General features: G+C 41.3%; 1 protein-coding gene across 3 annotated transcripts; it reads right to left on the bottom strand.

Moving 5' to 3' along the window:
• Nucleotides 1-32: 32 nt before the first annotated feature.
• LOC311058337 (uncharacterized protein) lies at nucleotides 33-23,294 on the bottom strand. Of its 3 annotated transcripts, none has more exons than XM_084075743.1 (6): nucleotides 23,207-23,294; nucleotides 21,221-21,347; nucleotides 19,645-19,758; nucleotides 18,899-19,012; nucleotides 2,899-3,024; nucleotides 33-936 (listed from the first exon to the last, which is right to left on the bottom strand). In XM_084075743.1, exons 1-6 carry the CDS (start codon nucleotides 23,276-23,278, stop codon nucleotides 119-121), a joined length of 1,371 nt encoding a protein of 456 aa, XP_083931869.1. In that variant the 5' UTR covers nucleotides 23,279-23,294; the 3' UTR covers nucleotides 33-118. The 3 variants fall into 3 exon arrangements, with proteins under 3 accessions (XP_083931869.1, XP_083931870.1, XP_083931871.1); XM_084075745.1 differs by lacking the exons at nucleotides 33-936; nucleotides 2,899-3,024 and adding exons at nucleotides 5,834-6,541; nucleotides 17,931-18,047; XM_084075744.1 differs by lacking the exon at nucleotides 18,899-19,012.
• Between the last annotated feature and the right edge of the window lie 460 nt (nucleotides 23,295-23,754).

Here is a 23,754-nt window from a genome sequence, read left to right as displayed (position 1 = left end):
CACATCTATCTATCAATCTTTATTCCAAGTAATGCTATAACAAAGATGTCAACGTCACTTAGTGAGTACTTTGGTTGTTATGAAGGGTCTATCTTAAAACATCAAGGAATTCCGCTTTTTATTGAGGGAGATAATGAGTGGCATGTGCATCAGTGAGATGTTTCTCGGACTTGCACCGATGCCTACCAACCCATCGAAAATACTCCCCACATCGGTCACAGTAGTATGGCTTTTCTCCGGTGTGAATTCTGTGATGTTTATTAAAATACGCTGCATCAGTAAAGCTTTTTTCACACACTGTACATTGGAAGGGTTTCAATCCAGTATGAGTTTGTTGATGACGTTTCAGTGAACCGCGCCGATTAAATCTCTTCCCGCACTGTTCACAATTAAAGGGCTTCTCTCCAGTGTGAATTCTACTGTGTTTGTCTAAGGTCGTGGAACGGCTGAAACTTTTACTACATTGGTTGCAGTGGTAGGGTTTCTCCCCTGTGTGAATTCTCATGTGACCTATGAGGGTGCTTTGTAGCCTGAAACTGTGTCCACACTGGTCACAACGATAGGGTTTATCTCCTCTATGAATCATCTGGTGCATTTTGAGTGTATTACTGTTGCAAAAACATTTCCCGCACTGGTCGCAGTGGAAGGGGTTCTTCTCCATTTCTGTATGAGTCATCTTGTGAGTTTCGAGAGTACCCTTTCTGCCAAATCTTTTCCCACACTGCTCACATTCGTAAGGCTTCTCTCCTGTATGAATTCTTTGGTGTATTTTGAGATAATAGATTTGGCTGAATCTTTTCCCACACTGGTCACAGCCGTAATTCTCTCCTGTATGAATTCTCTGGTGAGTTTTGAGATGATCCCTTCTGCTGAATCTTTTCCCACACTGCTCACAGATTTCAGATTTCTTTGCTGGTAGTTGGGCAGGAAAAATATCTAGGATGGAGAATGAGGCGAGATGAAGACATAATTAATAATAATAATAACAACAATAATAATAATGTTTGAAATAGTGTGGATGCTGTGTGCTATTTTTTGTTTTGTTCTTATAAGCAGGCCTGGAATGTTAGGGCAAAAAGGCCAAATACCAGGGCAGGAAGGCCATCAAATCATCTTACAATAATTTCAAGCCCACTGAAATAATGCATTTAAGGGAAACTATGAACTTTTTAATATATGTCTATACATATTTTCCCTCTATCAGTCACTATATTATTGCACTAGTGTGTTTCCTTGCAGAAAGACATCCCTCTGTCTATATTTTGGTTTTGTTCCACTGTTTATGTTGACATTCATCCCTTGCAGGGACGCCTTTGCCTGTGGGTGGAGGAGGGAAGCTCGGCCGGAGCTCTTCATTGACCCCTTTGAACTTCAAATGGTTGTGTGCCTAGTTGATTGATTGATTGGGCAATAAACGTGTCAAACGCGTTCTGTGCTCGTTAGTGCTCTCTCTAATGAATGAAAACATCAACGACAGGTACCTGTCTGACGTCTAATAATAATCTGAAATCGATTATTCATCACGATCATTGATTTAAAAATATTTGTATTGCACTTTACTATGAACTCATTCATACAGCCAGACTTATTTCTGGCTGTGCCAGTGATTTTTCGATTTTCTTACCTTTTCAAGTAATCACAGAATATTTATCTCCAGTATGATCGATCCCCTGATGGTTGCTAATCACTGAGGGTTTCACTGTGCTTCCGCGAAAGAAACAAAAATAAGGTCATCACGACCTCCCGTTCGCTTGTTTACGCCGTTGAAAATAGCATGTCTCGTCAAAAATACATAGTAAAACACAGGAGCCGAATATTTCCCTAAAACTTTAACCAGGAAGTGAATGGAGCAGTAAATCTTCTGATCATGTTATGTCCTTGTTCTGTGTAAAAAAAAATAATAATAATAAAAAAGCAAACAATAAATGACATTTTTATAAAATAAAATGGACACTGCTTTCATTTCTTCAGTGCACATATTTGCAGACTTTTTGAACAGAGAGTATCTCTGTTCCTACAATTCGTTTCAAAACAATTCAAAGAATGCGGCTTTAGCCCCGCCGCCCTTTTTAAATGAGAGGGAGTGAACGCCCACAATTCAACGTCAGAGAGCGGATAGAGAGAGAATGTCCATTACATTACTAGATACACAGACAGAGCTCCTGCTTCTCTCACAGCCCCGTTGACATTACCCCCGCCCCCCTCACACACACGACAGCACATCTCAACTCAAGTAGTAAGGAAGGAATAACCTACTAACTTTGTAAGCAAGCTTTGCTGTTGGCATCTTCAATTTACCAAACTAGAATCCCCATGTCCGAGAGTGTAACATTAGCAGCTTCACCAGCCCTAGTTACAGCCTGGGCAACGCTAGATAATTAACACCAGCTGTGTGTGTGTGTGTGTGTGTGTGTGTGTGTGTGTGTGTGTGTGTGTGTGTGTGTGTGTGTGCGCGCGCGCGTGCGCGCGCGCGCTCCTGCTTTTCTCACAGCCCCGTTGACATTCCCAGCTGTGAGAGAACAGCTGTGATTGGAGTTGGACGATGACCAGGCAGTAAGGAAAGCCAAAGGGGTCATATTTGGTTTAGGGGGACGCTTGAATTGCTTTGCAACGGAGCGTTCTATGGGCGTTCTTTCTTCTTTTTTTTTGCATACATGCATACAATAATTTAAAAGCATTTTGCTCAAGTACACTTCAACATTAACTCTGGGGGAATCCGGAACTGGGACCTCACGGTTCCCATCCGGCCGCTCTACCGGCCACTCTACCCCTGAGCAACTGCCGCCCCTGCTATTCATGATTACAGTCATCATAATGCGGCTCGTGAAGTATAACTGATGATAATCGAATACTTAAACGTTGGTAAGGTGATAGACCTACAAAGAGTATGGAACTCACTGGTGTCCAGGTGTTCTTCTTCGACTTCAGCTTCAGGTTCATCTTCAGGTTCCTGTTTAACAGAAACGGTGCTGGTTGGTTCTGGAGAACTGATCTTCACCTGCAGGCTGGACTCCACACACTGGTCTGGAATGAAGAACAGAAGAAGGACTTTGATGAGACAAGGGTTGTAGATGAAAATTAACAGAGAGGACAGAGTAATGACGTGGGCAATGACCAGTGGTGTTAAATAACAATAAAAGTTAAGTACATTTACTCAAGTACTGTACTTAAGTAAAATGTTGAGGTATTTTGTTTGGGGCGTTGTCACCTCCCCCAATAGACGGGTTTCCGAGCGACGTCATCACAGAGCAGAATGCGCAATCTGCGCATGCCTGGGGGTGGAAGGCGCGTTCGAAAATACAGCCCTGAGCGGCAGTGAGCGCACTGGCCAATACAAACTAATAGGCGAGTGTGCTCCGGTGCGTAATTTCCAAACGCACCCATAAGCTTCCCCCCGCAGCTGCGCGGTCATATTCCTCTCAATGTTTACTAACAGGAAACCTGTCTATAAGTGAGGTTTGGACACCGACTAATCCTGCACCGTGATTGGCCAACAGTCTACACCCCAGTCTACACCCCTAACCCCTCCACACTCAATGCAAATCTATACTTTTGCAAAGTCAGCCAATCACATTACAGCTAGTGGTCATCACCACTAGCTGTAATGTGATTGGCTGACTTTATTGGTTGACTCTATTCAGGACTGTGATTGGCTAGCGAAACACATGACACATGTGCAGCCGTATGAATAGCAGTATGGCACTTAAAAAAAAACACATTTATGATTTTTTTTATGTGACGACCACACACCGCCCACTTCACACTGGGTGTGATTTTTACTTTACTGGAGTATTTCCAATGTTCTGTACTTTTACTTCTCCACTACACATCAGAAGCAAATATTGTACTTTTACTCCATTACAATTATTTGAAAACTTTAGTTACTTTATAGATTTTGATTATTATTACAAAACATACATTAACCACTTCAGCCCTATATTTACAAATTACAAATTACAACATGATGACTCATCATGTTGTAATTTGCAATGTTAAACCCACAATCAATCCTCCATTTCAAGGCAACACAGAAAGGGGGGAACTTTTTCTTATTTCCACACAACTCCTTTATGCTATATTAATGACATAGTTAAATATTGAAAATGGGTGGATTTCCCCTTTAACTACAAGGCTTTATTTTCCAAAAGCAACATTTTAATTAAACCAGACAATGGAACCATCACACTTTACAAATATTCACATGGACTTGCATTAAAGTAGCTTCATTGCATACAGTTACCTTTTCAACATCATGAATGACTCACTATTTATTTCACTTATTTATTTTTTATTTATTAGCAAGAAAGTATTAATTCATATTCTCATTGAGTGCCATTAACGTGTTTTTACCGCTATGGCTCAACGTGCCAATGACGTGTTTGACATGTTTTTGAAAAATTAGTAAAACATTTTTTTTCTTCTTTTTAAAACATGTCCAGAATCCAAGATATCATCATCTGAAGATTTGCAGCTCCATCCACTCCTTGTTTAACTTAGAACTGAAAAAGGCTGTATCTCGCTTCCTAAGCACTTTTTGTTTTCTGTGAAAAAAAACTCTGGCACTGGGACAACATAATATAGAAATAATTTTTGTTTATTCGTTTTTGTTCTTTTACATACTCATAGGTAGTAAAATTGAGTGCCAGAATTGCCAAACGTTAAAAAAAAAAAAAAAAAATCTGGCAGTAACACAAAAATAATATAAAAAATAGTAAAGTAGTCTTTCAGCACTTAGCCAATCACATGATGTTATATTGACTAGGCCTCTGCTAAATTAACAATTAGCATAGCGTGGCCACTCCTTGACAAACATTCACCAGAGAATTCATACAAAACACAAAAAGGAATCCTGAGCAGGCAAATGCAGATGTTCACCAATGATTATTTGTGTTCTTATAAATGCTATAACAGAACTGAAAGTTGATTCAATCCTTCTGTTCGACGCCTCAGCAGAGTAATTTTGGTCTAATTAATCTCACGGAAGTGGAAGTCTTGCATTTTGTTTTGGGATAAGCCTATATGCATTCCAATTAGCAATATATATATATATATATATATATATATATATATATATATATATATATATATATATATATATATATATATATATATTATACTTTATACATATATACATACACACACACACACACACACACACACACACACACACACAAAATTGGAAGGGTTTCAATACAGTATGAGTTGGTTGATGATGTTTCACTGCAGTGTGAATTCTACGGTTTCTCTCAGGTCATGGAACGACGAAAGTTCTTACACTGGTCACAGTGGTAGGGTCTCTCCCAAGTTTGAATTCTCATGTGACCTGTGATGGTGGTTGACTGATTGAAATACTGGTCATAGAAACATCAGGGCTTTTTAATTATTTTTATAATATCATGTAATGATATAATGGAAATTAAATGGTTATAAATGGTCCTTAGGGCTTTCACGACTAGAGATTTTTACTGGTCGACTAATTTGACCCTAAAAAAATGTTTAAAAAATGACTAAAAAAATGTTTTAATGCCATTACTACTATTATCCTCCTGCCTTTATTTCAATGCTATTTTAAGGGAAGCGCTTCTGGCACAGCAGCACAGGGATCCAAGGATTCTCAAAAGGGGGTTATTGCCCAATAATAGGCTATTATTGGGCATACTTTTGACCCCCTTTTGATAAAAAAAAAATAAAGGCAGGAGGTTAATAATAGTAATGGGCCATTACTATAAGGCATTAAAACAACTATTCGACTAGTACCAACAAGGTCGACTAGTGGTTATACTAGTCGACAAGTCGACTAGTCGACAAGTCGTCCCTACACAGTATTACGGCTTTTATCCAGTGTGAATTCTGCAATGAGAATTAAAATACCTTACACTAGTAAAGCTTTTTCCACACATTGTACATTGGAAGAGTTTTAATCCAGTATGAGTTTCTTGATGATTTTTCAGTGAGCCGCGCTGACTAAAACTCTTCCCACATTGTTCACAATTAAAGGGCCTCTCTCCAGTGTGAACTCTACGGTGTGTATCTAAGGTCGTGGAACGACTGAAACTTTTCCCACATTGTTCACAGTGGTAGGGTTTCTCCCCTGTGTGAATTCTCATGTGACCTGTGAGGGTGCTTTGTTGTCTGAAACTGTGTCCACACAGGTCACAGTGATAGGGTTTATCTCCTCTATGAATCATCTGGTGCATTTTGAGACTAGCACTGTTGCAAAAACGCTTCCCGCACTGGTCGCAGTGGAGGGGGTTCTTCTCCATTTCTGTATGAGTCATTGTGTGAGTTTCGAGAGTACTCTTTCTGCCAAATCTTTTTCCACACTGGTCACATTCGTAAGGCTTCTCTCCTGTGTGAATTATCTGGTGAGTTTTGAGGGAACCCTTGCTAATGAAGCGTTTCCCACACTGCTTACAGTCATATGGCTTCTCTCCTGTATGAATTCTCTGGTGAATTTTGAGATAATTGATAAAGCTGAATGTTTTCCCACACTGCTCACAGATGGTACGTTTCTTCACTGGTAGTTGGGCAGAAGACATATCTAGGATGGAGAATGAGGGGAGATAAAGAAATAATTAATACAATCAATGTTTGAGATAACATGCAAGCTATGCTATTGCAAACTGATACCATTCTATTCCCATAAGCATCTCACCCAATGTTTTCTTCAAAGTGATTTGGGTCCATTTCATCTCCCATTTAGCGAACTAATACAGTATAATATAGTATATTTGTCATACAAGGCGGCAACTGCCACGCCCCAATTACTTTTTGTGCCTCATCAATCCACTCGCCTTGCTACGTGATTAGCAGAAGTGGACAAAGTACTCGACCCCAGTACTTGAGTAAGAGTACAGATCCTTCTGGTAAAATTTACTCCACTACAAGTAAAAGTAGCTCAGTCAAAATGTTACTCAAGTAAAAGTAAAATGTCTGGCTGCAAAATCACAGATACAGAAGTCGTCAAAAAAAACAAAAAAAGCAAAGGTTGATACATCAGCCAGTCTGGCTCTTCTTGCTGGGTGTTTGGCTTCTATGGTGTGATTAGTGGATAGACACATTATATTTGGTGTGTGATCAGTGGATAGACACATTATGTTTTAAAAACTGTACAACTGGTTTTCAGAGAAAACAAATAAAAAGGCGAATAGAAGGGAGAAACATAAGTGAGAATATAGCTGCAAGCAGCGATAATACGGGGCCAGTGAATGGAGAGAGAGAGAGAGAGAGAGAGAGAGAGAGAGAGAGAGAGAGAGAGAGAGAGAGAGAGAGAGAGAGAGAGAGAGAGAGAGACATGGAAACAATAGATTGATGAGAGAGAGAGATGGAAACAGAATGGTTTGATTGGACATCTCAACCTATTGCCATTAACAGGATTCGAACTCTCAACCTTCAGACTAATAGGCTGCAACACTACCTATAGTGCTATAGCTTTGTCCAGGCTGATATTGTCTGTTGAAGATCATAAACTCTTGCCTTCTTTCATGAACCAAGCGGCCTGTTTCACTAACACTAAGATCACTCGTTCACAAACCATATGCCAATGAAGAAATTGTACATCTCCTCAGAACCAAAACTAGTAAAAGTAGCCGATCTACAAGCTCACAAACCATGAAAAGTTGTGAGATTGTAGATCAGCTATTTTCAGAATGAAGTATGTCATACATTGAAAAAACGTACTCTCAAATAAGCATTTCAGGTTATCTTTACCATTTGCACATGTATTCATTGATGCAGTCATGTTGTTTGCAATTCAACTTAAATTGAGTCTGCATCAAGTGAGGCTTGAACTGGCGACCTTGCGATTGTGAAGCATTCATTTAAGGGAGACGCCATTGGACCAACAGACAAGTAACTGTGAAAAAGCAGATCAGACAGATGATACAGTTTCACGCAAATAGCTGAAAAATCCTGGGTTTAAGTGTTTTTCAAACTGCTCAAAATTGCAGACAATTGAATGCTATAGCGCCACCTTTGGACGAAAGATTGTGAGAATAATTTTTTGGTCGTTTTTCATGAGCATCTACCATATGGCCGAGTTTCGTAAAAAGCGACAGCGCGGTTCAGCCAGAACTGCGAAAAGTGGCAGAAGTGACAGAATACTGCCAATAACAAAACAGGTCCAGAGCTGAGCTCTGGCCCCGTAAATATAGCTGCAAACAGCGACAATACGGGGCCAGTGACTGCAGAGAGAAGAAAGAAAGAAGCTATGATAAGTAATATGCACAATAAGCCATAGAAACATAGAAGACTGAACTTGAGAGAAAGAAGACCATGCAATTAACAAATGAGCATTTTAAACCCTCACTTAACCTCAGTAAAACTATGCCTACCCCTAACCTCGAGAAATGCTACGCTTAAGCCTACGAATGCGAAATCATAATCACCTCAACACATCGTCAGGGACAGGGATCGAACCAGTGACCTCTGGATTCATAGGCTGCCTTTCTCCTCATTGAGTTAGGGATATGATACCCCTGGTAGTGTCTGTTGATATATATATAAGTCTTTCCGTCCCTGATGGACCAAGCTTCTGTTTTGCTAACTACTCTAGATCACTGGTTCCCTAACCATCTATCGATAGAGCCATTGTAGAACAGAAACTAGTGAAAGTAGACGATCTACAAGCTCAAAAAACATCTGAAAAGTTGTGAGATTGTAGATCGGCTATTTTCACAATGAAGTATGTCATACATTGAAAAAACATACTCTCAAATAAGCATTTCATGTTATCTTTAACAATTGCACATGTATTTATTCATAAAGTCAGGCTGTTTGCAATGCACTTTAAAAGAAGTCTGCATGAAGTGAGCCTTGAACCGGCGGCCTTGCAGTTGTCAGGCAGACTTAAGCAAGAAACCATTGGACCGACAGACCTGAACTGGTGAAAAAGCAGCTCACAGATGATACAGTTTCACGCAAATACGTAGCTGAAAAAATCCTGGGTTTAAGTGTTTTTCAAACTGCTCAAAATTGCGGACAATCTAAGGGCGGAGCTTACTGGTCAAAGCGATAGATGTGTTCCTCATGAGTCAAGGCACAAGTGTAAGCAAGTTTCATGACTTTCGGCCAAACGAGGCATGACTTTTGCCTTTTTAAAGTTTGCATTTTCAAAAGATTGCTATAGCGCCCCCCTTTGGCTAATTGGAGTGAGATTGGTTTCAGTGATATTTGGAATGACCCTCTACATTACTGCAACGTTTCAAATAAATGTGAGTCTGCATGTGTGTGTTAGGGGCAGATTAGTCTGGGAGGCTTCGGCTCAAAGCCTGAACAACAGGGGCGCGGCCACTGCGTTCTGATTCAAATCAACAGCCAATGAAGAAAAGGGGGCGGGATCCACATACATGCATGTAAATAGGAGCGACGGGAAGCAATTTCCCCTTGAGAAATTGCGGCCGCCATTGTTGTGTACTGCTGTTTGCCTCTCGTCGGACTTTTTAGACGAGTTGCACAGCTCTCAGACCGGTAAGAGGCGTGTCCGCTCAGATTCTGAGCGTAAGTTACATCCCGCCCACAAATACCAGGGCTCTGGCCCAGAAGTTCCTCGCCGCTCCCGTTTGTATGCAAGGCGAAAAACTTCTGGGAACTCAGATTAGGGGCAGATGAATAATTTTCATAAAACTGCAATAGTTAAAATCTATCTCCTCCTGGGATTTTTGAGTAATCTGCACAAAACTCTTTACACATGAACTGTAACTGTGTAACTCCAAACGTCGACAAGAAATCAAAAAATAAAATAAATAAGTAAGACCACTTTGGTAGAAGTTTGGGTTGTGTATTTACCTTGCCATGATGTAACTCCAAAGGTGGACAAGAAATCAAAAATAATTGCTCCATTGATTAGAAATTGATAATTCAAAATATGCTCCTCATTGACTTACATTGTACAGTAACAGCTCTCAAAGGTACTCTTTTAGCACATAAACACACAAAATCAAATATGATTCAGACAATATAGAACATCACCAAACCCAGTACTTTTTGTGTTTTATATAAAAATGTTAACTTCCTGTTGATTTTGCTATTTTTATTAAGAAGAAAACCCGGACTGGATTTGCGGATCCGGATCCGGATCTTCAAATAGTAAAATCAGCAGGAAGTTAACATTTTTATAAAAAAAATAAACAGTACTGGGTTTGGTGATGCTCTATATTGTCTGAATCAACTTTGTTTGTGTTGGTTCACGGGCTTAAAGAGTGAAAGCTGTTTCAGCATACAATGTAAGTCAATGAGGAGCATATTTTGAATTATCAATTTCTAATCAATGGAGCCTTTTTTCCCTTCCTTGCACACCTTTGGAGTTACATCATGGGAAGGTAACTACACAACCCAAATCTCTACCAAAGTGGTCTTGCCCTTTAAGCCAGAACTGCCAAAAACAAGTGTTTTTCAAACTGCTCAAAATTGCGGACAATCTAAGGGTGGAGCTTACTGGTCAAAGTGATACACGTGTTCCTCATGAGTCAAGGCACAAGTGTAAGCAAGTTTCACGACTTTCGGCCAAACGAGGCATGACTTGTGCCTGTTTAAAGTTTGAATTTAAAAAATATTGCTATAGCGCCCCCCTTTGGCCAATTGGAGTAAGATTGGCTTCAGTGATATTTGGAATGACCCTCAACCTTTCTGCAAAGTTTCAAATAAATGTGTCTGCATGTATGTGTTAGGGGCAGATGAATCATTTTCATAAAACTGCAATAGTTAAAATCTATCTCCTCCTGGGATTTTTGGACCTTGGACCTCTGCCGACAAAACGTTAGTAGCGGATATTCCATAAGTGAAAAAAATGCAGAAGTTATGAGCCAATGACGTGCCAATGATGGTGGGAGATCTAAAGGTCAGAGGTCAAAAGTCATATGGGGGGGTCAAAGACGCATATGTGTATCCAAGTTTCATGGCTCTAGGTCAAACAGGGCATGAGTTGTACCTGTTCAAAGTTGCCATTTTCAATTGAGTGCTATAGCGCCACCTTTGGACGAAAGATTGTGAGAATTATTTCTTGATATGTTTTCATGACCATGGCCGAGTTTCGTAAAAAGCGACAGCACGGTTCAGCCAGAACTGCGAAAGGTGGCAGAAGAACTAAAATGAAGGCAACATTAAGACAGGGCCAGGAGCCATGCTGGCAGCCTGGCCCCGTAAAAAGAGATGTTGAGACAACAAGGTGAAAGATGACTAATACATGGAAGAGGGTAAGGAAGAGACAGACATGTCTACTTGTTGTACATGTCATGTGTTGGTGTGGCTACTTGGAAAATAGGGCTGTTGGCTCTTAAATGGTAAGACCACTTTGGTAGAAGTTTGGGTTGTGTATTTACCTTGCCATGATGTAACTCCAAAGGTGGACAAGAAATCAAAAATAATTGCTCCACTGATTAGAAATTGATAATTCTAAATTTGCTCCTCATCGACTTACATTAACAGCTCTCAAAGTCACTTTTTTAGCACGTAAACGAACACGAACAAAGCTGATTCAGACAATATAGAACATCACCAAACCCAGTACTGTTTTTTTTTTAATAAAAATGTTAACTTCCTGCTGATTTTACTATTTGAAGATCCGGATACGCAAATCCAGTCCGGGTTTTCTTCTTAATAAAAATAGCAAAATCAACAGGAAGTTACATTTTTTATATTAAAAAAAAAACAGTACTGGGTTTGGTGATGTTCTATATTGTCTGAATCAACTTTGTTCGCGTTTGTTTAGGTGCTAAAAGAGTGACTTTGAGAGCTGTTTTACCGTACAATGTAAGTCAATGAGGAGCATATTTTGAATTATCAATTTCTAATCAATGGAGCAATTATTTTTTAATTTCTTGTCCACCTTTGGAGTTACATCATGGCAAGGTAAATACACAACCCAAACCTCTACCAAAGTGTTCTTGCCCTTTAAGTGAAAAAGGACGAATCATTGATAATGTAATATTCAGAACATGGAATAGTTTGTGCTATTAAAAAAAAGGTGTACATTGGTATAACCTTTATAACTTAAAGGATTTAACACTTACGTAAGTTATATGGTTTTACTATTTAGTGGACATTGCTCAATAACTCTGTTACTTAGAAAAGACCAAGTTGTCACCAAAATCAGTAGATTTCTCCCTTACTGTGTGCATTCAAGGGGAAAGGAGGTCTACTGCAATATCAAAGGCAGGACCACCAGATCTCTTGACTCATTCACTGCCAGAAAAAAAAAACATTGTCTATAGCTGACACTGCCAGCGATTTTCGAGTGTTTTCACTAACCTAAAAATCATAGAATATTATTCTTCACAACGATCCACTCGGCACTCGTAGACTCGGAGAAAAATTGTGCCGCCACGATAATTCAATCCATAGATATGGGCAGTTGAATGAGGGCTGGTTTTCACCAGAAGCAATAGAAAGCAGAGAAAAAAGCAATGTTTTTAAATCGAATAACAAGGAAGTGAACGGGCTGGGTTTTTCTTTTGCGATCACGTGATTTGCTGCTTCATTGCTTGACTGGGAGTCAAACGGTGACTCATATGTTAGCGGAGAGCGCCCTCTAGTAGAAAAACTAAAAACACACAACAGGCGTCAAAATATAGGCGTCTTTGGTGGTCTTGGGCTTTTGATTTACAAACGTCAACAGACGTCCTTGACAGAGAATGAGGCCACTTCTACACTGAGACGTTTTTAGTTGTATCTGCAAAGGTTTTTTAACGTTTACACATTTCGTCCACACGGAGCCAGTGTTTTGGCTGCAGGAATACGCTCATTTTTGAAACCGGGTCCCAGAGTGAATAACGCTAAAGACACATCCTTCCTGAACCGATGGCGCCATAGCTTCACCTCTCGCTTAACCCGCATGTGCAGACCCCCCCCCCCCCCCACACACACTCAACAACAACAACAAACATGGCGGCCCCCGTCAGCGTTGCATTCGTGCTGCAGAAGCTACTTAACGCGATAGGGCTTTTACAGCAAAATGTACTCTCCTACACAACCACCTTCAGCAACAAGTGGACATGGAGAACAGCATACCCAACCTGCTGTTTGTGTTTACATCGCACTCTTCTTCTCTCTTTCTGGTGCTTTGTGCCAGCTTTACAGTGCCACCCACAGGCCGGGCATATATACTGCAGCATTTTCAGTGGATTCGAGGTGTTTTCAATGGGTTTGTGTGGACACACACATTTCTTGAGACGATTCCGTGTGTACGGTAAACTTTTTGAAAACGACTCCGTGTGGGCGTGGCATGAGTTAACAGCTTCCACCCGGCTACCATCAGACTGATGCCCCGTGTTGGATAACCTACCTTTGTGTGGATTGTTCCCCTACTATGCAGACGACTTTCCTTCATGGATCTATGACAAACAAAGATCCACAATATTTTGCATTATGTGGTCCATCTTTATAGGTGGATCTGCCGTTGTGCTGCTACTTGTTGCACCTTGTATCTAACCTCATGTGCAAGCCTGCTACTATGTGGACATACCGATACATTGTCACTCTTTTGCTCAGGTATCATGATACAGGTGATGATATTCCTGCTGGGCATTGCTGTCCTGACGCACCTCCACCAGTGGCTTTTAAGCTAGCCTCGTTCCCAGCCTCACTCATCTGCGAAGAGAAGAGCCTGGTCACGACCTACAGCAGAGAATTGACTCGGAAGTTTTAAAAAAAACTTTTCAAACTTCCCGTTTGAAAAAAATAAGAAAAAACTTTTTTCTCTACTTTTTGTCTCACACCTCATTCAACTGTCCATATATATGGATTGGACAATCGTTTTTTTTTTCTCCAAGTGTATGAGACCCGGTAACAGTCTTCCACGCCGACATCTCGCCACTCCGACTAGTGGCTTCCGCGTGCGGTTAGGGTTAGGGTGAGGGTTAGGTATAGGGTTCGTTAACGTCGGAAAGGCGACATGTCGGAAAGCCGCCATGTAACCATGAGACCCCGCTGCGTCTTTTACTTCTTTTACTGCGATCGGCGGGTCGACTGCTGTGAAGAAAAATATTCTATGATCTTTCAAAAGGTGAGTGAAAACACACAAAAAATCGCTGGCAATGTGGCAACTAGACAATGTTATTAAAGGAGGAGTTCACCCAAAAAATTACTTATTTTCTATCAATTGCGCACCCTATGAAGTCTTGAATCCATGGATTTATGTTTGTTTTTGTCGCATTCCTAAGCTAATAATTTGATTCCCGTCTCCTACCGGCTAATGTATCTGGTAGGAGACACAAAGTAGATTATTTGTGTCTCCTACCGGAAATACACCCGGTCATCAAATTATTGTCTTAGAAATGCCACAAAAACTAAAATAAATCCATGAAATCAAGGCTTCATGGGGTGTGTAATTGATAGAAAATAAGTAATTTTGTGGGTGAACTCCTCCTTTAATGGCACTAAAAGAGTTTCAATTATTCCCCCCCCCCCCCCACACCTCACATAAGGTGCTCTGTAGGATGAGCCTACAGTGCTAGCAAAGGAAGAAAGTCAGGGCCGATGCAGACCCAATTGCCGCTCTAGGCAAGCTACTACGCCCCCCCCCCTTCTTTTTGGCCTTCATAAAATATCAACAGCTGCATATAGCAAAATAGAGCACGCATTTCTCACCTTCTTTCCTCAAAACTGCAGCACTGATTGTGGTTTATTTAGTACTGACTGGTTTTACTGGCATTAACTGTTCAACAATATGATATTTTTTTTTTACATCACTTTTGTTGCCGCCTCTCCAAGCTGCCGCTCTAGGCAGTCGCCTAGGTCGCCTGTATGGACGCGCCGGCCCTGAAGACAGTGAAGGCAGAGTAAAAGATCTAATGGTGGAAGTTGAAGAAGGAATAACGCCTTGTGGAGTTCAGTTAAGATAGACTGGGACACTGGGTGGCAGTGAAGAGTTGCTGGATGACTGGGCAACTACTGCAGAAGTGTAAAGGCAGTGGTTCTCAAACTTTTTTGGCTGAGGTCACCCCTGTGAGCAGTGGTTCTCAAACTTGACACATTGACACATATTAGCCTGCGGACCCCCATTTGAAAAGATATGGCAGGGACCCCCATAACAAGATTTTTACAGACCCCCAAGTTTGACATGCATTAGGCTACAGACCCCCATTTAATAGCATTTCTATCTCTGAGACCCCAATGTGTATTGTAAAATCAATGTTAATTTAACTCTGAGTGTACAAATTGAAACCTAATGGATCCATCCATTTGGTTCCATTTTTGGTTCCATTTGTACACTCTCAAGAGTTACAGACCCATAAGGGTCCATTTGGTTCCTAACTATCTATCATTTAGCTGGGGACCCCCTGGATCTCCCTCAAGGACCCCTGAGGGTCCCCGGACCCCACATTGAGAACCAATGGTCTATAGAACCAGTCCACACTCACGAGGTGATTATTCTTTAACTTTTATTATTTACCGCAGCATCAGTCTTTGACAAACGACGCGTTTCGGCTACTCAGGCCTTCGTCAGCGTTTTTCGAAAAAGGTTGAGATGGTTTGGACATGTGCATAAGAAGGATGAGGGGTACATTGGGGCCAGGCAAGTGGAGAAGAGGAAGGGCGAAGAATAGGTTCACAGATGCGGTGAGAGAGGACATGCAGGTGGCTGGAGTTACAGAGGAAGACGCATAGAACAGGGGAAGATGTGGTGACGCCTGATGGGAATTAGCTGAAAGAAGAAGTCATTGTAGACACACACGTCCCTGCTTCTCAATACTGATATTGTCTTTCTAATGAATGTTTTTCTTTTTTTTTTTTAAAGTCCACTTACCAATATCTCTCCCAGCTCCTGACTCACTCTTGAAGAATCAGTCTGAAAAATAGCCAACTCTTCGTCTGTGTATTCCACTCAAATTCTGTCCGTGACCAGAACCATTCACATCCACGTTTTTCTTTAACCAATACCATGGAAAAGGACAGGGTCATGTGAGTGGTTGTTAAAAGCCAGGGTACAGCTCCTCCACCTGGTGATTGTCCTCATAGTACCGGCCAGAGGGGTGAGGCGAGTGTTTGCACCATAGAACTACATGGTGTGCAGAAGAGCATAACTGAAAAGCCCAGATTTCTGAGTGTCGAAGGCCATATTTAGTCATTGCAGCGTGGAGAAAGTGAAAGAAGACAGAACTATCGCCGGGAAGCGCCGAAATTTAGAAGCAGTGGCTGCTGAAGGAGCGGAAACGATGAAACGCGCCGGTGTAGCGTCAATTTTTCCGGCGCTGAGGAGCATATGTTCACAGCGTAGGTGTAAGAATAAACAATGCAAGTCGGGCTGTATCTCAATAGCATATAACTTGAGACAATACAGAATAAAGCCTATACAGTCTAAAGTTACTCAGAACTTGCCCTATATGTGTCTGGAATGCGTCATTTGGGGGCAGATCTACAAGCTCAAAGTGCATAATTTGTGAGCTTCTAGATCAGCTTTCTTCCCCACATGACAATGACATATGACAGAACATAAATGTGACTGCAATATATGTTTTGGCAAATGCAAACAATCCTGCTACACTTCCAATCAAGCTCAAAACGTGTCGCATCGCAACACGTTTTCTTATAGATCGGTAATGTTTATAATAATTTATATCTACAAAGTAATTGTAACTAAAGTTTTCAAATAATTGTAGTGGAGTAAAAGTACAATATTTGTCTCCGCCAGGCCGAGAGGCTGGCGAGAGAGTATGTTTTGCACCCTGTCTGTCCGTCCTTCTGTATGTGAGTGCGTGTGTCATTCTGTCTGTGGACAGCTAATCTCCGGCACCGTTGGCTCAATCGCAGCGAAACTGTGCACACACACTCCCTGGATACCAGAGCAGAACCTCTGCCCCAGATTTTTCACATGGGCCTGTTATAGCGCCACCAGGAGGTCGATTTGTGCAAAACACATTTTTTGACAGTACTGCTACAGATTTGATCCAAAAATCCCACAAATTGGTACACAGTATCTCTATAGTCATTAAACGAAACGGGTCTTTCAGATTTTTCATATTCCATCCTGATTGGCTAAGATTGGCTTCCAAAGTTTGCAGGAGTGCTCCGTTTTGAACAAAATGCCTCAAATCATGAACATAGCTTGCAATTTCCGTGCAATTTTACACACACATTCCCACTAGGCCGAGGAAGAAATGCCATTTGAAGATATTTCAAATCCGCCTCACGGTGAAGCTATAACAGGCCGATTCGTGTTTTTACCTATAACTGCACCGATCTGTGTAAAACTTTGTATGCGCACTCCCTAGAGGCCAAGGAAAAACCCTCTGCCCTGCATTTTTCACATCTGCCTTTTATAGCGCCACCAGAAGGCCGACTTATGTGAAACACATTTTTTATATCAAGCCTTCAGATTGTATCCACATTTCATGCAAATCGGTACACATGATCTCTATAGTTATGTGATGAAGACGGATCTGTTTGATTTTTCATATTTCATCCTGATTGGCTTAGATTGACATCTAAAGTTGGCCAGTTTTGAACAAAACGATGCATCATGAACGCAGCGTCCGATTGCGGTGAAAATTTGGCACACATTCCCACTACGTTGAGGAACAAATGCCACCCTTTCAACATTGCCCTATTATAGCGCCACCAGGAGGCCGATCTTTGCAAAACTTTTTGTTCTCTTACTTGAGTAAAAGTATCAATACTGCAATGTAGAAATACTCTGTTACAAGTAAAAAGTCCGGTAATCAAAATTTACTTGAGTAAAAGTACAAACAACATATACTTAAATTACCAAAAGTAAAAGTACTCATTGTGCAAAATGTCCCATTTTGTATAAGAAAATAGCCGATCTACAAGCTCACAATGCGTCGCATCACGACGCATTGTGAGCTTGTAAATCTGCTATTTTCAAATGGCTGAAATGTAGAGAGAGAGAGAGAGAGAGAGAGAGAGAGAGAGAGAGAGAGAGAGAGAGAGAGAGAGAGAGAGAGAGAGAGAGAGAGAGAGAGAGAGAGACGTACTTAGATCCAGGTGTTCTTCAGTTTCAGCTCCAGGTTCAGCCTCCTGTTGAACAGAAACGGTGATGGTTGGTTCTGGAGAACTGATCTTCACCTGCAGGCTGGACTCCACACACTGATCTGGAATGAAGGACTTTGATGTGACATGGGTTGTTGTAGATCCAGTGATCCAAATACATCTCTATAGCCTGGGATCCAGGCCTGCTTGCTACGTACGCAGTTTTTTTCTCTCTCTCTCACTTCGCTTCACAGTCTAGAAAGCCTATCTCTGTGTCCGAACTAGTGAAAACAACTTGTGGCTTCTGATTGGTCTGTAGGGGTAGGGGAGGGGGGCAGTGTTGTCCAAATAAAAACTCTGGTCACTTCCTGACTTGCCTACGGAATGGAAATACGAGTCAAACAGTACCCTAGTGGCCAGACTGAGTAGGGAAGTGAGGACAAGACGAACGTAGCGAATCAGGCTGGATTCCAGGCTAACATCTCCAAGCTTCAAGACTGAACCATGGTTGACCCTTAGGGTTGAATAGCTACCTGGGCATGACACAAGTTCAAGCATTGTCTATCTACATCACTGGATAACATTATAGTGACACATTGATAGGGTGCTGTCCCTACATCAGAACAGAATAAAAGAAAGAGAGAGAGAGCAGAGTCCTGCAACAGGCGGGGTACCCGCATTTGACTGGTGAAAAATATACTTTATACATTCACGGGGACGGGTGGTACTAAACTATACGCGGCTGGGTAACATTCCTCCCAAACAACGTCACTTGTGTAACTTAACACAGCACAACGGCATGGATCATGGGTAAACGGGCGGACAACGGGTCCATTATTTGACAGGCGGGGCGGGTCTGGTTCGTATTTTGAAATAATCACAGGTGACGGGTCGGTCTACAGATCGGATTATTGACGGGCGGGCGTGGGTTGTCAAAATTGGACCCGTGCAGGACTCTGCACAGGAATCTTACCGAGGTCCAGGTTTTCTTCTTTAACGTCATCTTCAGGTTCCTGTTTAATAGAAACAGTGCTGGTTGGTTCTGGAGAACTGATCTTCACCTGCAGGCTGGACTCCACACATTGGTCTGGAATGAAGGAACAGAAGAAGACTTTATAGATAGATAGATAGATAGATAGATAGATAGATAGATAGATAGATAGATAGATAGATAGATTTATTTAAAAACGTTTTTAAAACAATACAATACTGTCTCATGAAGGTATGGTGACCTTATATATTGTCAGATACTTGAATGTGTTCTTATATTATCATCACTTCACCCAGTGGAGTTAGAAGGTTTTAGACCATTAATGTGGAGATTTCTTCAATGATGGAAAAAACAACTTTCTCCAAAGTTGGAGTTAGGTGGTTTGAACGAGGATCCAGTGGAGTTATGAGGTTTAGTCAGAAGCGCTTTTTAATACTTTTCATTGGTTCAATGTTTGTAAAACCCACACACAGACGTAAAGCGTGTTCAATAGCACTGATTTATATGAACATAAATAAAAAGTAAAAAAAATGGAGATAGCTGGTTTACCCGCACTTGAGTGGCACCCACTCGAGTCCCCAGTGACCCACTTGAAGGACCCCCTGTGGGTCCAGGGACTTTGTTGAAAAAGGTTCAACATCATGATAGTTAGAAGTTAATAGGGTGAATGACCTACAATACAACAGGGTAAAAGAAAAGAAAAGAAAGACAGAGAGCATGAAACCTACTGGTGTCCAGGTGTTCTTCTTTAACTTCAACTTTAGGTTCCTGTTTAATAGAAACGGTGCTGCTTGGTTCTGGAGAACTGATCTTCACCTGCAGGCTGGACTCCACACACTGGTCTGGAATGAAGGAACAGAAGAAGGACTTTGATGTGACATGGGTCACAGAGGGTCAGAGGGTTGTAGATGAAGGTTAACAGAGAGGACAGAGGGTTGTAGATGAAGGTTGGATGTAAAACAGAGGGAACAGTGGGTGTTAAATATAATATAACACATTCAAACATCAGCTGACGAGGATGTTGGTTGATATTGACACACATATGAACCAACTAGAACAGTTTGAATGCTCATCAATTACAAGCCCCTGCATCAGAGTTTATATCCTTGCTGTCAGGCAGAAATCTCGTATTTCCATATCTAAATTAAACAAATGCCCTACTTTGTCATACTACAGTGTCACACAAAATTTGCAAAAATACAGGGCTCAAAATGACACCGGAGCCTGCGGTTGTTTTGTTTTGGGTGCTTGGACCAAAACAAAACTGCGATAGCTAGTCGTCCCTGTAGTAACCTACTACTTTGCTTTGAAGTTGATCGATCGCTATCGGAATTGAAAATATGGGACCTAGTTCAAATGTGTGATGTGCAACGTGAGTCGTCTGCACCTGTAACCCCCCCCCCCCCCTCTCCCTCTCCCCCCTCTTCACCACCCCTCGGCTAACGGCGGGCTGTGGCTGTCGGTTCCCGACCGAACATGTTCGGTTGGCGGTCGACGAGATCCTAGAGCATACATGGGCAACTGGCGGCCCGGGGGCCACATACAGCCCTCACCTTCACTTAATGCGGCCCGCAGGTTAATATCAGAATACTGATATATTATTGATTTCAGCTGTTACGATTCCAAACATGCAAACATGACCCTCTTTCATTACTTCAGTCTATATTAGTAGCTTAATCCTACTATAATTCTACAAAGCTATGTGAGGGTGGTGGGAAGGTGGTGAGGCCAAAATCTCTTCTGCCCGGTTCTCCTCAGTGGCTGGAGCAATTGATCTGCATTTGCACACAGCCATTGACCATTACCATCGAAGCCCGTTTTTCGCTTTCCCCAACTGTAAGCTGTTTATTAGCGTTTTTCTGTAAAAGACTGTCGCCATGGTTACGGCTGCCCAGCTGTGGGATGGCCCCACGAGCTATGGGATGAATGGGGTTGCCAGATCATGTGTGCATATCCCCCCACGGGTATGGATTAGTGACTAGTATTAAAAATATTTTCTTTTTTATGTCCAATGTATTGGTATTTAAATTCATAGTTAACATAAGTATAACTAAATGCATTTGAAAAAAAAAAACTTTTCAGGATTCTATTTGAAAAATAGCAACAGCAAAAGATCAGATCAATTCAAAAATAGCAGATCTACAAGCTCAAAACATGTCGCACTGCGACACGTTTTGAGCTTTCCAACGCCTTCCGTGGCCGAGTCTGGCCGATATCGTTGCGGTGGAGAGCTGCCTATACACAGAGCCTATTGACCTGCGATTGGCTAGTCTGTCGTTAGGCCAACCAACCAATTTTACATACCTATCCTGTACAACTTCACTACAGGTCTCATCCTTGCGTCAATCAGTCCACATCTCTGGTCTTCCGGCAACGTTGAGTAGATTTTGGAGGCCACGTGTTGATCCAGTAGATCTCTCCCTGTGGTGATCTGAGGAAATCACCAGTAGAAATAACCTTTTTTTAGTTCTCATTCAGTAACATTACATACAGAACCACATAGAAGCTGAAAGTGGTTAATGATATGATAAATAAACAAAACATTGAAAATGTGTTCAGATCCCAGTGAAATTATTTAAATATGCAAGCAGACTATTTTTATTGATATTATAGATCAGTGGTTCTCAAAGTGTGGTCCAGGGACCCTCAGGGTTCCATATGGACTCTTACAGGTCTGTCACCCTGAGAGTGTACACATGTACACTCTCAGGGTTATGGGGGTCTTGGACATTAAAACGTTTGGGAAGCCCCGTTATAGACTATGGCATTGGTTCTCAAAGTGGGGTCCTTGACATGAAGAAGTTTGAGAACCACTGGACTATGGCACCTATATTGGATGGAGACCCACTTATAAGCTTTCAGTCAGTGAGCAGACAGCACTCTAAGATCTTCTCTGTGTTAATACAGCCAGGAAAGCATCTGTGTCGCTATCTCTCACACACACACACACACACACACACACACACACACACACACACACACACACACACACACACACACACACACACACACACACACACACACACACACACACACACACACACACACACACACACACACACACACGGGTCAGGGTGGAATTATTTCCAAAACTGTTACTTTCCAGGATTCAAATTCAAAAGTTGCAAAAGAAGCAGATCGCCAAGTGGGCTTGTAGATCTGCTACTTTTGAGTGACGCTGTAGTATGATCAAGTAGGGCGCTAATTTACAGGGGGGAAAAAGAAAAAGTAAAAAAATATGGAGATGAGAGGTTTCTGCCCCGATTGGAACGATAGATATCTATCTATCTATCTATCTATCTATCTATCTATCTATCTATCTATCTATCTATCTATCTATCTATCTATCTATCTATCTATCTATCTATCTATCTATCGAGAGAGAGAGAGAGAGAGAGAGAGAGAGAGAGAGAGAGAGAGAGAGAGAGAGAGAGAGAGAGAGAGCAACATAGGTTTCTTTTCTTTTTTTTTTTCCCAGAAAACTGTTTGATGTAAAAGACATTTGTAGAATCGGCCTCAGGTCTTAAAGGGATAGTTCACCCAAAAACAAAATGTTTTTCTATGGATTAGCCACCTCATGGAGACTTGAATTCATGGATATGTTTTAGTTTTTGTCTCATTCCTAAGACAATAATTTGATGACCAGGACCGGTAGGCAGCGGTTCCGTTAGGAGACACAAAGGAGACTCTTTGTGTCTCCTACATGAACCGCTGCTGGTCATCAAATGAATGGCTTATGAATGCGACAAAAACTAAAACATATCCATGAGGTGGCTAATCCATAGAAAAAGTCATTTTGGGGGTGAACTATCCCTTTAACCCATTTAGACCTGAGGCCGATTCTAAAAACGCCTTCTAAATCCTGACCTAAGTTTTCTGAAAAACTTCAAATATTTATTCAAAAATGTAAAAAAAAATTATGTTGCTATATACTGTACATAGCAACAGGAACCCTAAAAGGAGTTCCCATCCTGAAAGGTATAGTTATAAATAGGATTTACATTACATTACAGACATTTAGCAGATGCTTTTATCCAAAGAGACTTACAACAAGTGCATTCAACATACAGTAGGTAGGGAACGAAACTACTAATCACCAGAAGTCTTAAGTGCATTCTCTGCTAAAACAAGCAACCAAGAGTATACCTAGCGCTACGGTAACAGTGCAATATATCAGCTACCTACTTTCTTAAACAGGGGGGTTCCCGCCCCAAAATGTGTTATTAGGTTAATAAAGCCAGTGAACGTGCGCGGTTCGTCTGGTGAACAAACACACAACATTCTCTTCACCTCCTGGATGAAGAGTCTGGCCACTCCAAACATCTGAGCGTCTTCATTCACTGTTAACATGTAACGATGCATCTCGTCCTCCTCTCCTGACTGGGGGGGGGGGGGGGGAAGAGAGAGAGAGAGAGAGAGAGAGAGAGAGAGAGAGAGAGAGAGAGAGAGAGAGAGAGAGAGAGAGAGATGCTTTCAAAGTTAATTTTCTGTGACATCATGGTAATTATAAGCGTAATTTGGTAGAAGAGAATGTAAATGATAATATGAGCAGCTTTTTGGAATATATGGACAGATTTTTTTTTGCTGTTGTTAAATTGGGTCTCAGATTAATTCCATTCATCACGTTTTCTTAATTTTTGGATTCTTCGTTCGCCGTTAAGGAATGTTTTACAAACTAAAATTCTCGTCACTGAAAGACATCAACCGGTGAGTAAAGAATATAAATAGTCATTTATTAGGTGAACTATTTCTTTAATCCAACGTTTCAGTGTATCAAATCGATAACCCTGTTTATCTTCCAATTGGCTAACTTAAATGTATAATGAGATAAATGTATA

Source organism: Gymnoscopelus microlampas (assembly GCF_963454915.1).
Source record: "Gymnoscopelus microlampas genome assembly, chromosome: 13".
NCBI classification, from domain to species: domain Eukaryota; kingdom Metazoa; phylum Chordata; class Actinopteri; order Myctophiformes; family Myctophidae; genus Gymnoscopelus; species Gymnoscopelus microlampas.
This window is presented reverse-complemented; position numbering and strand designations above follow the sequence as displayed.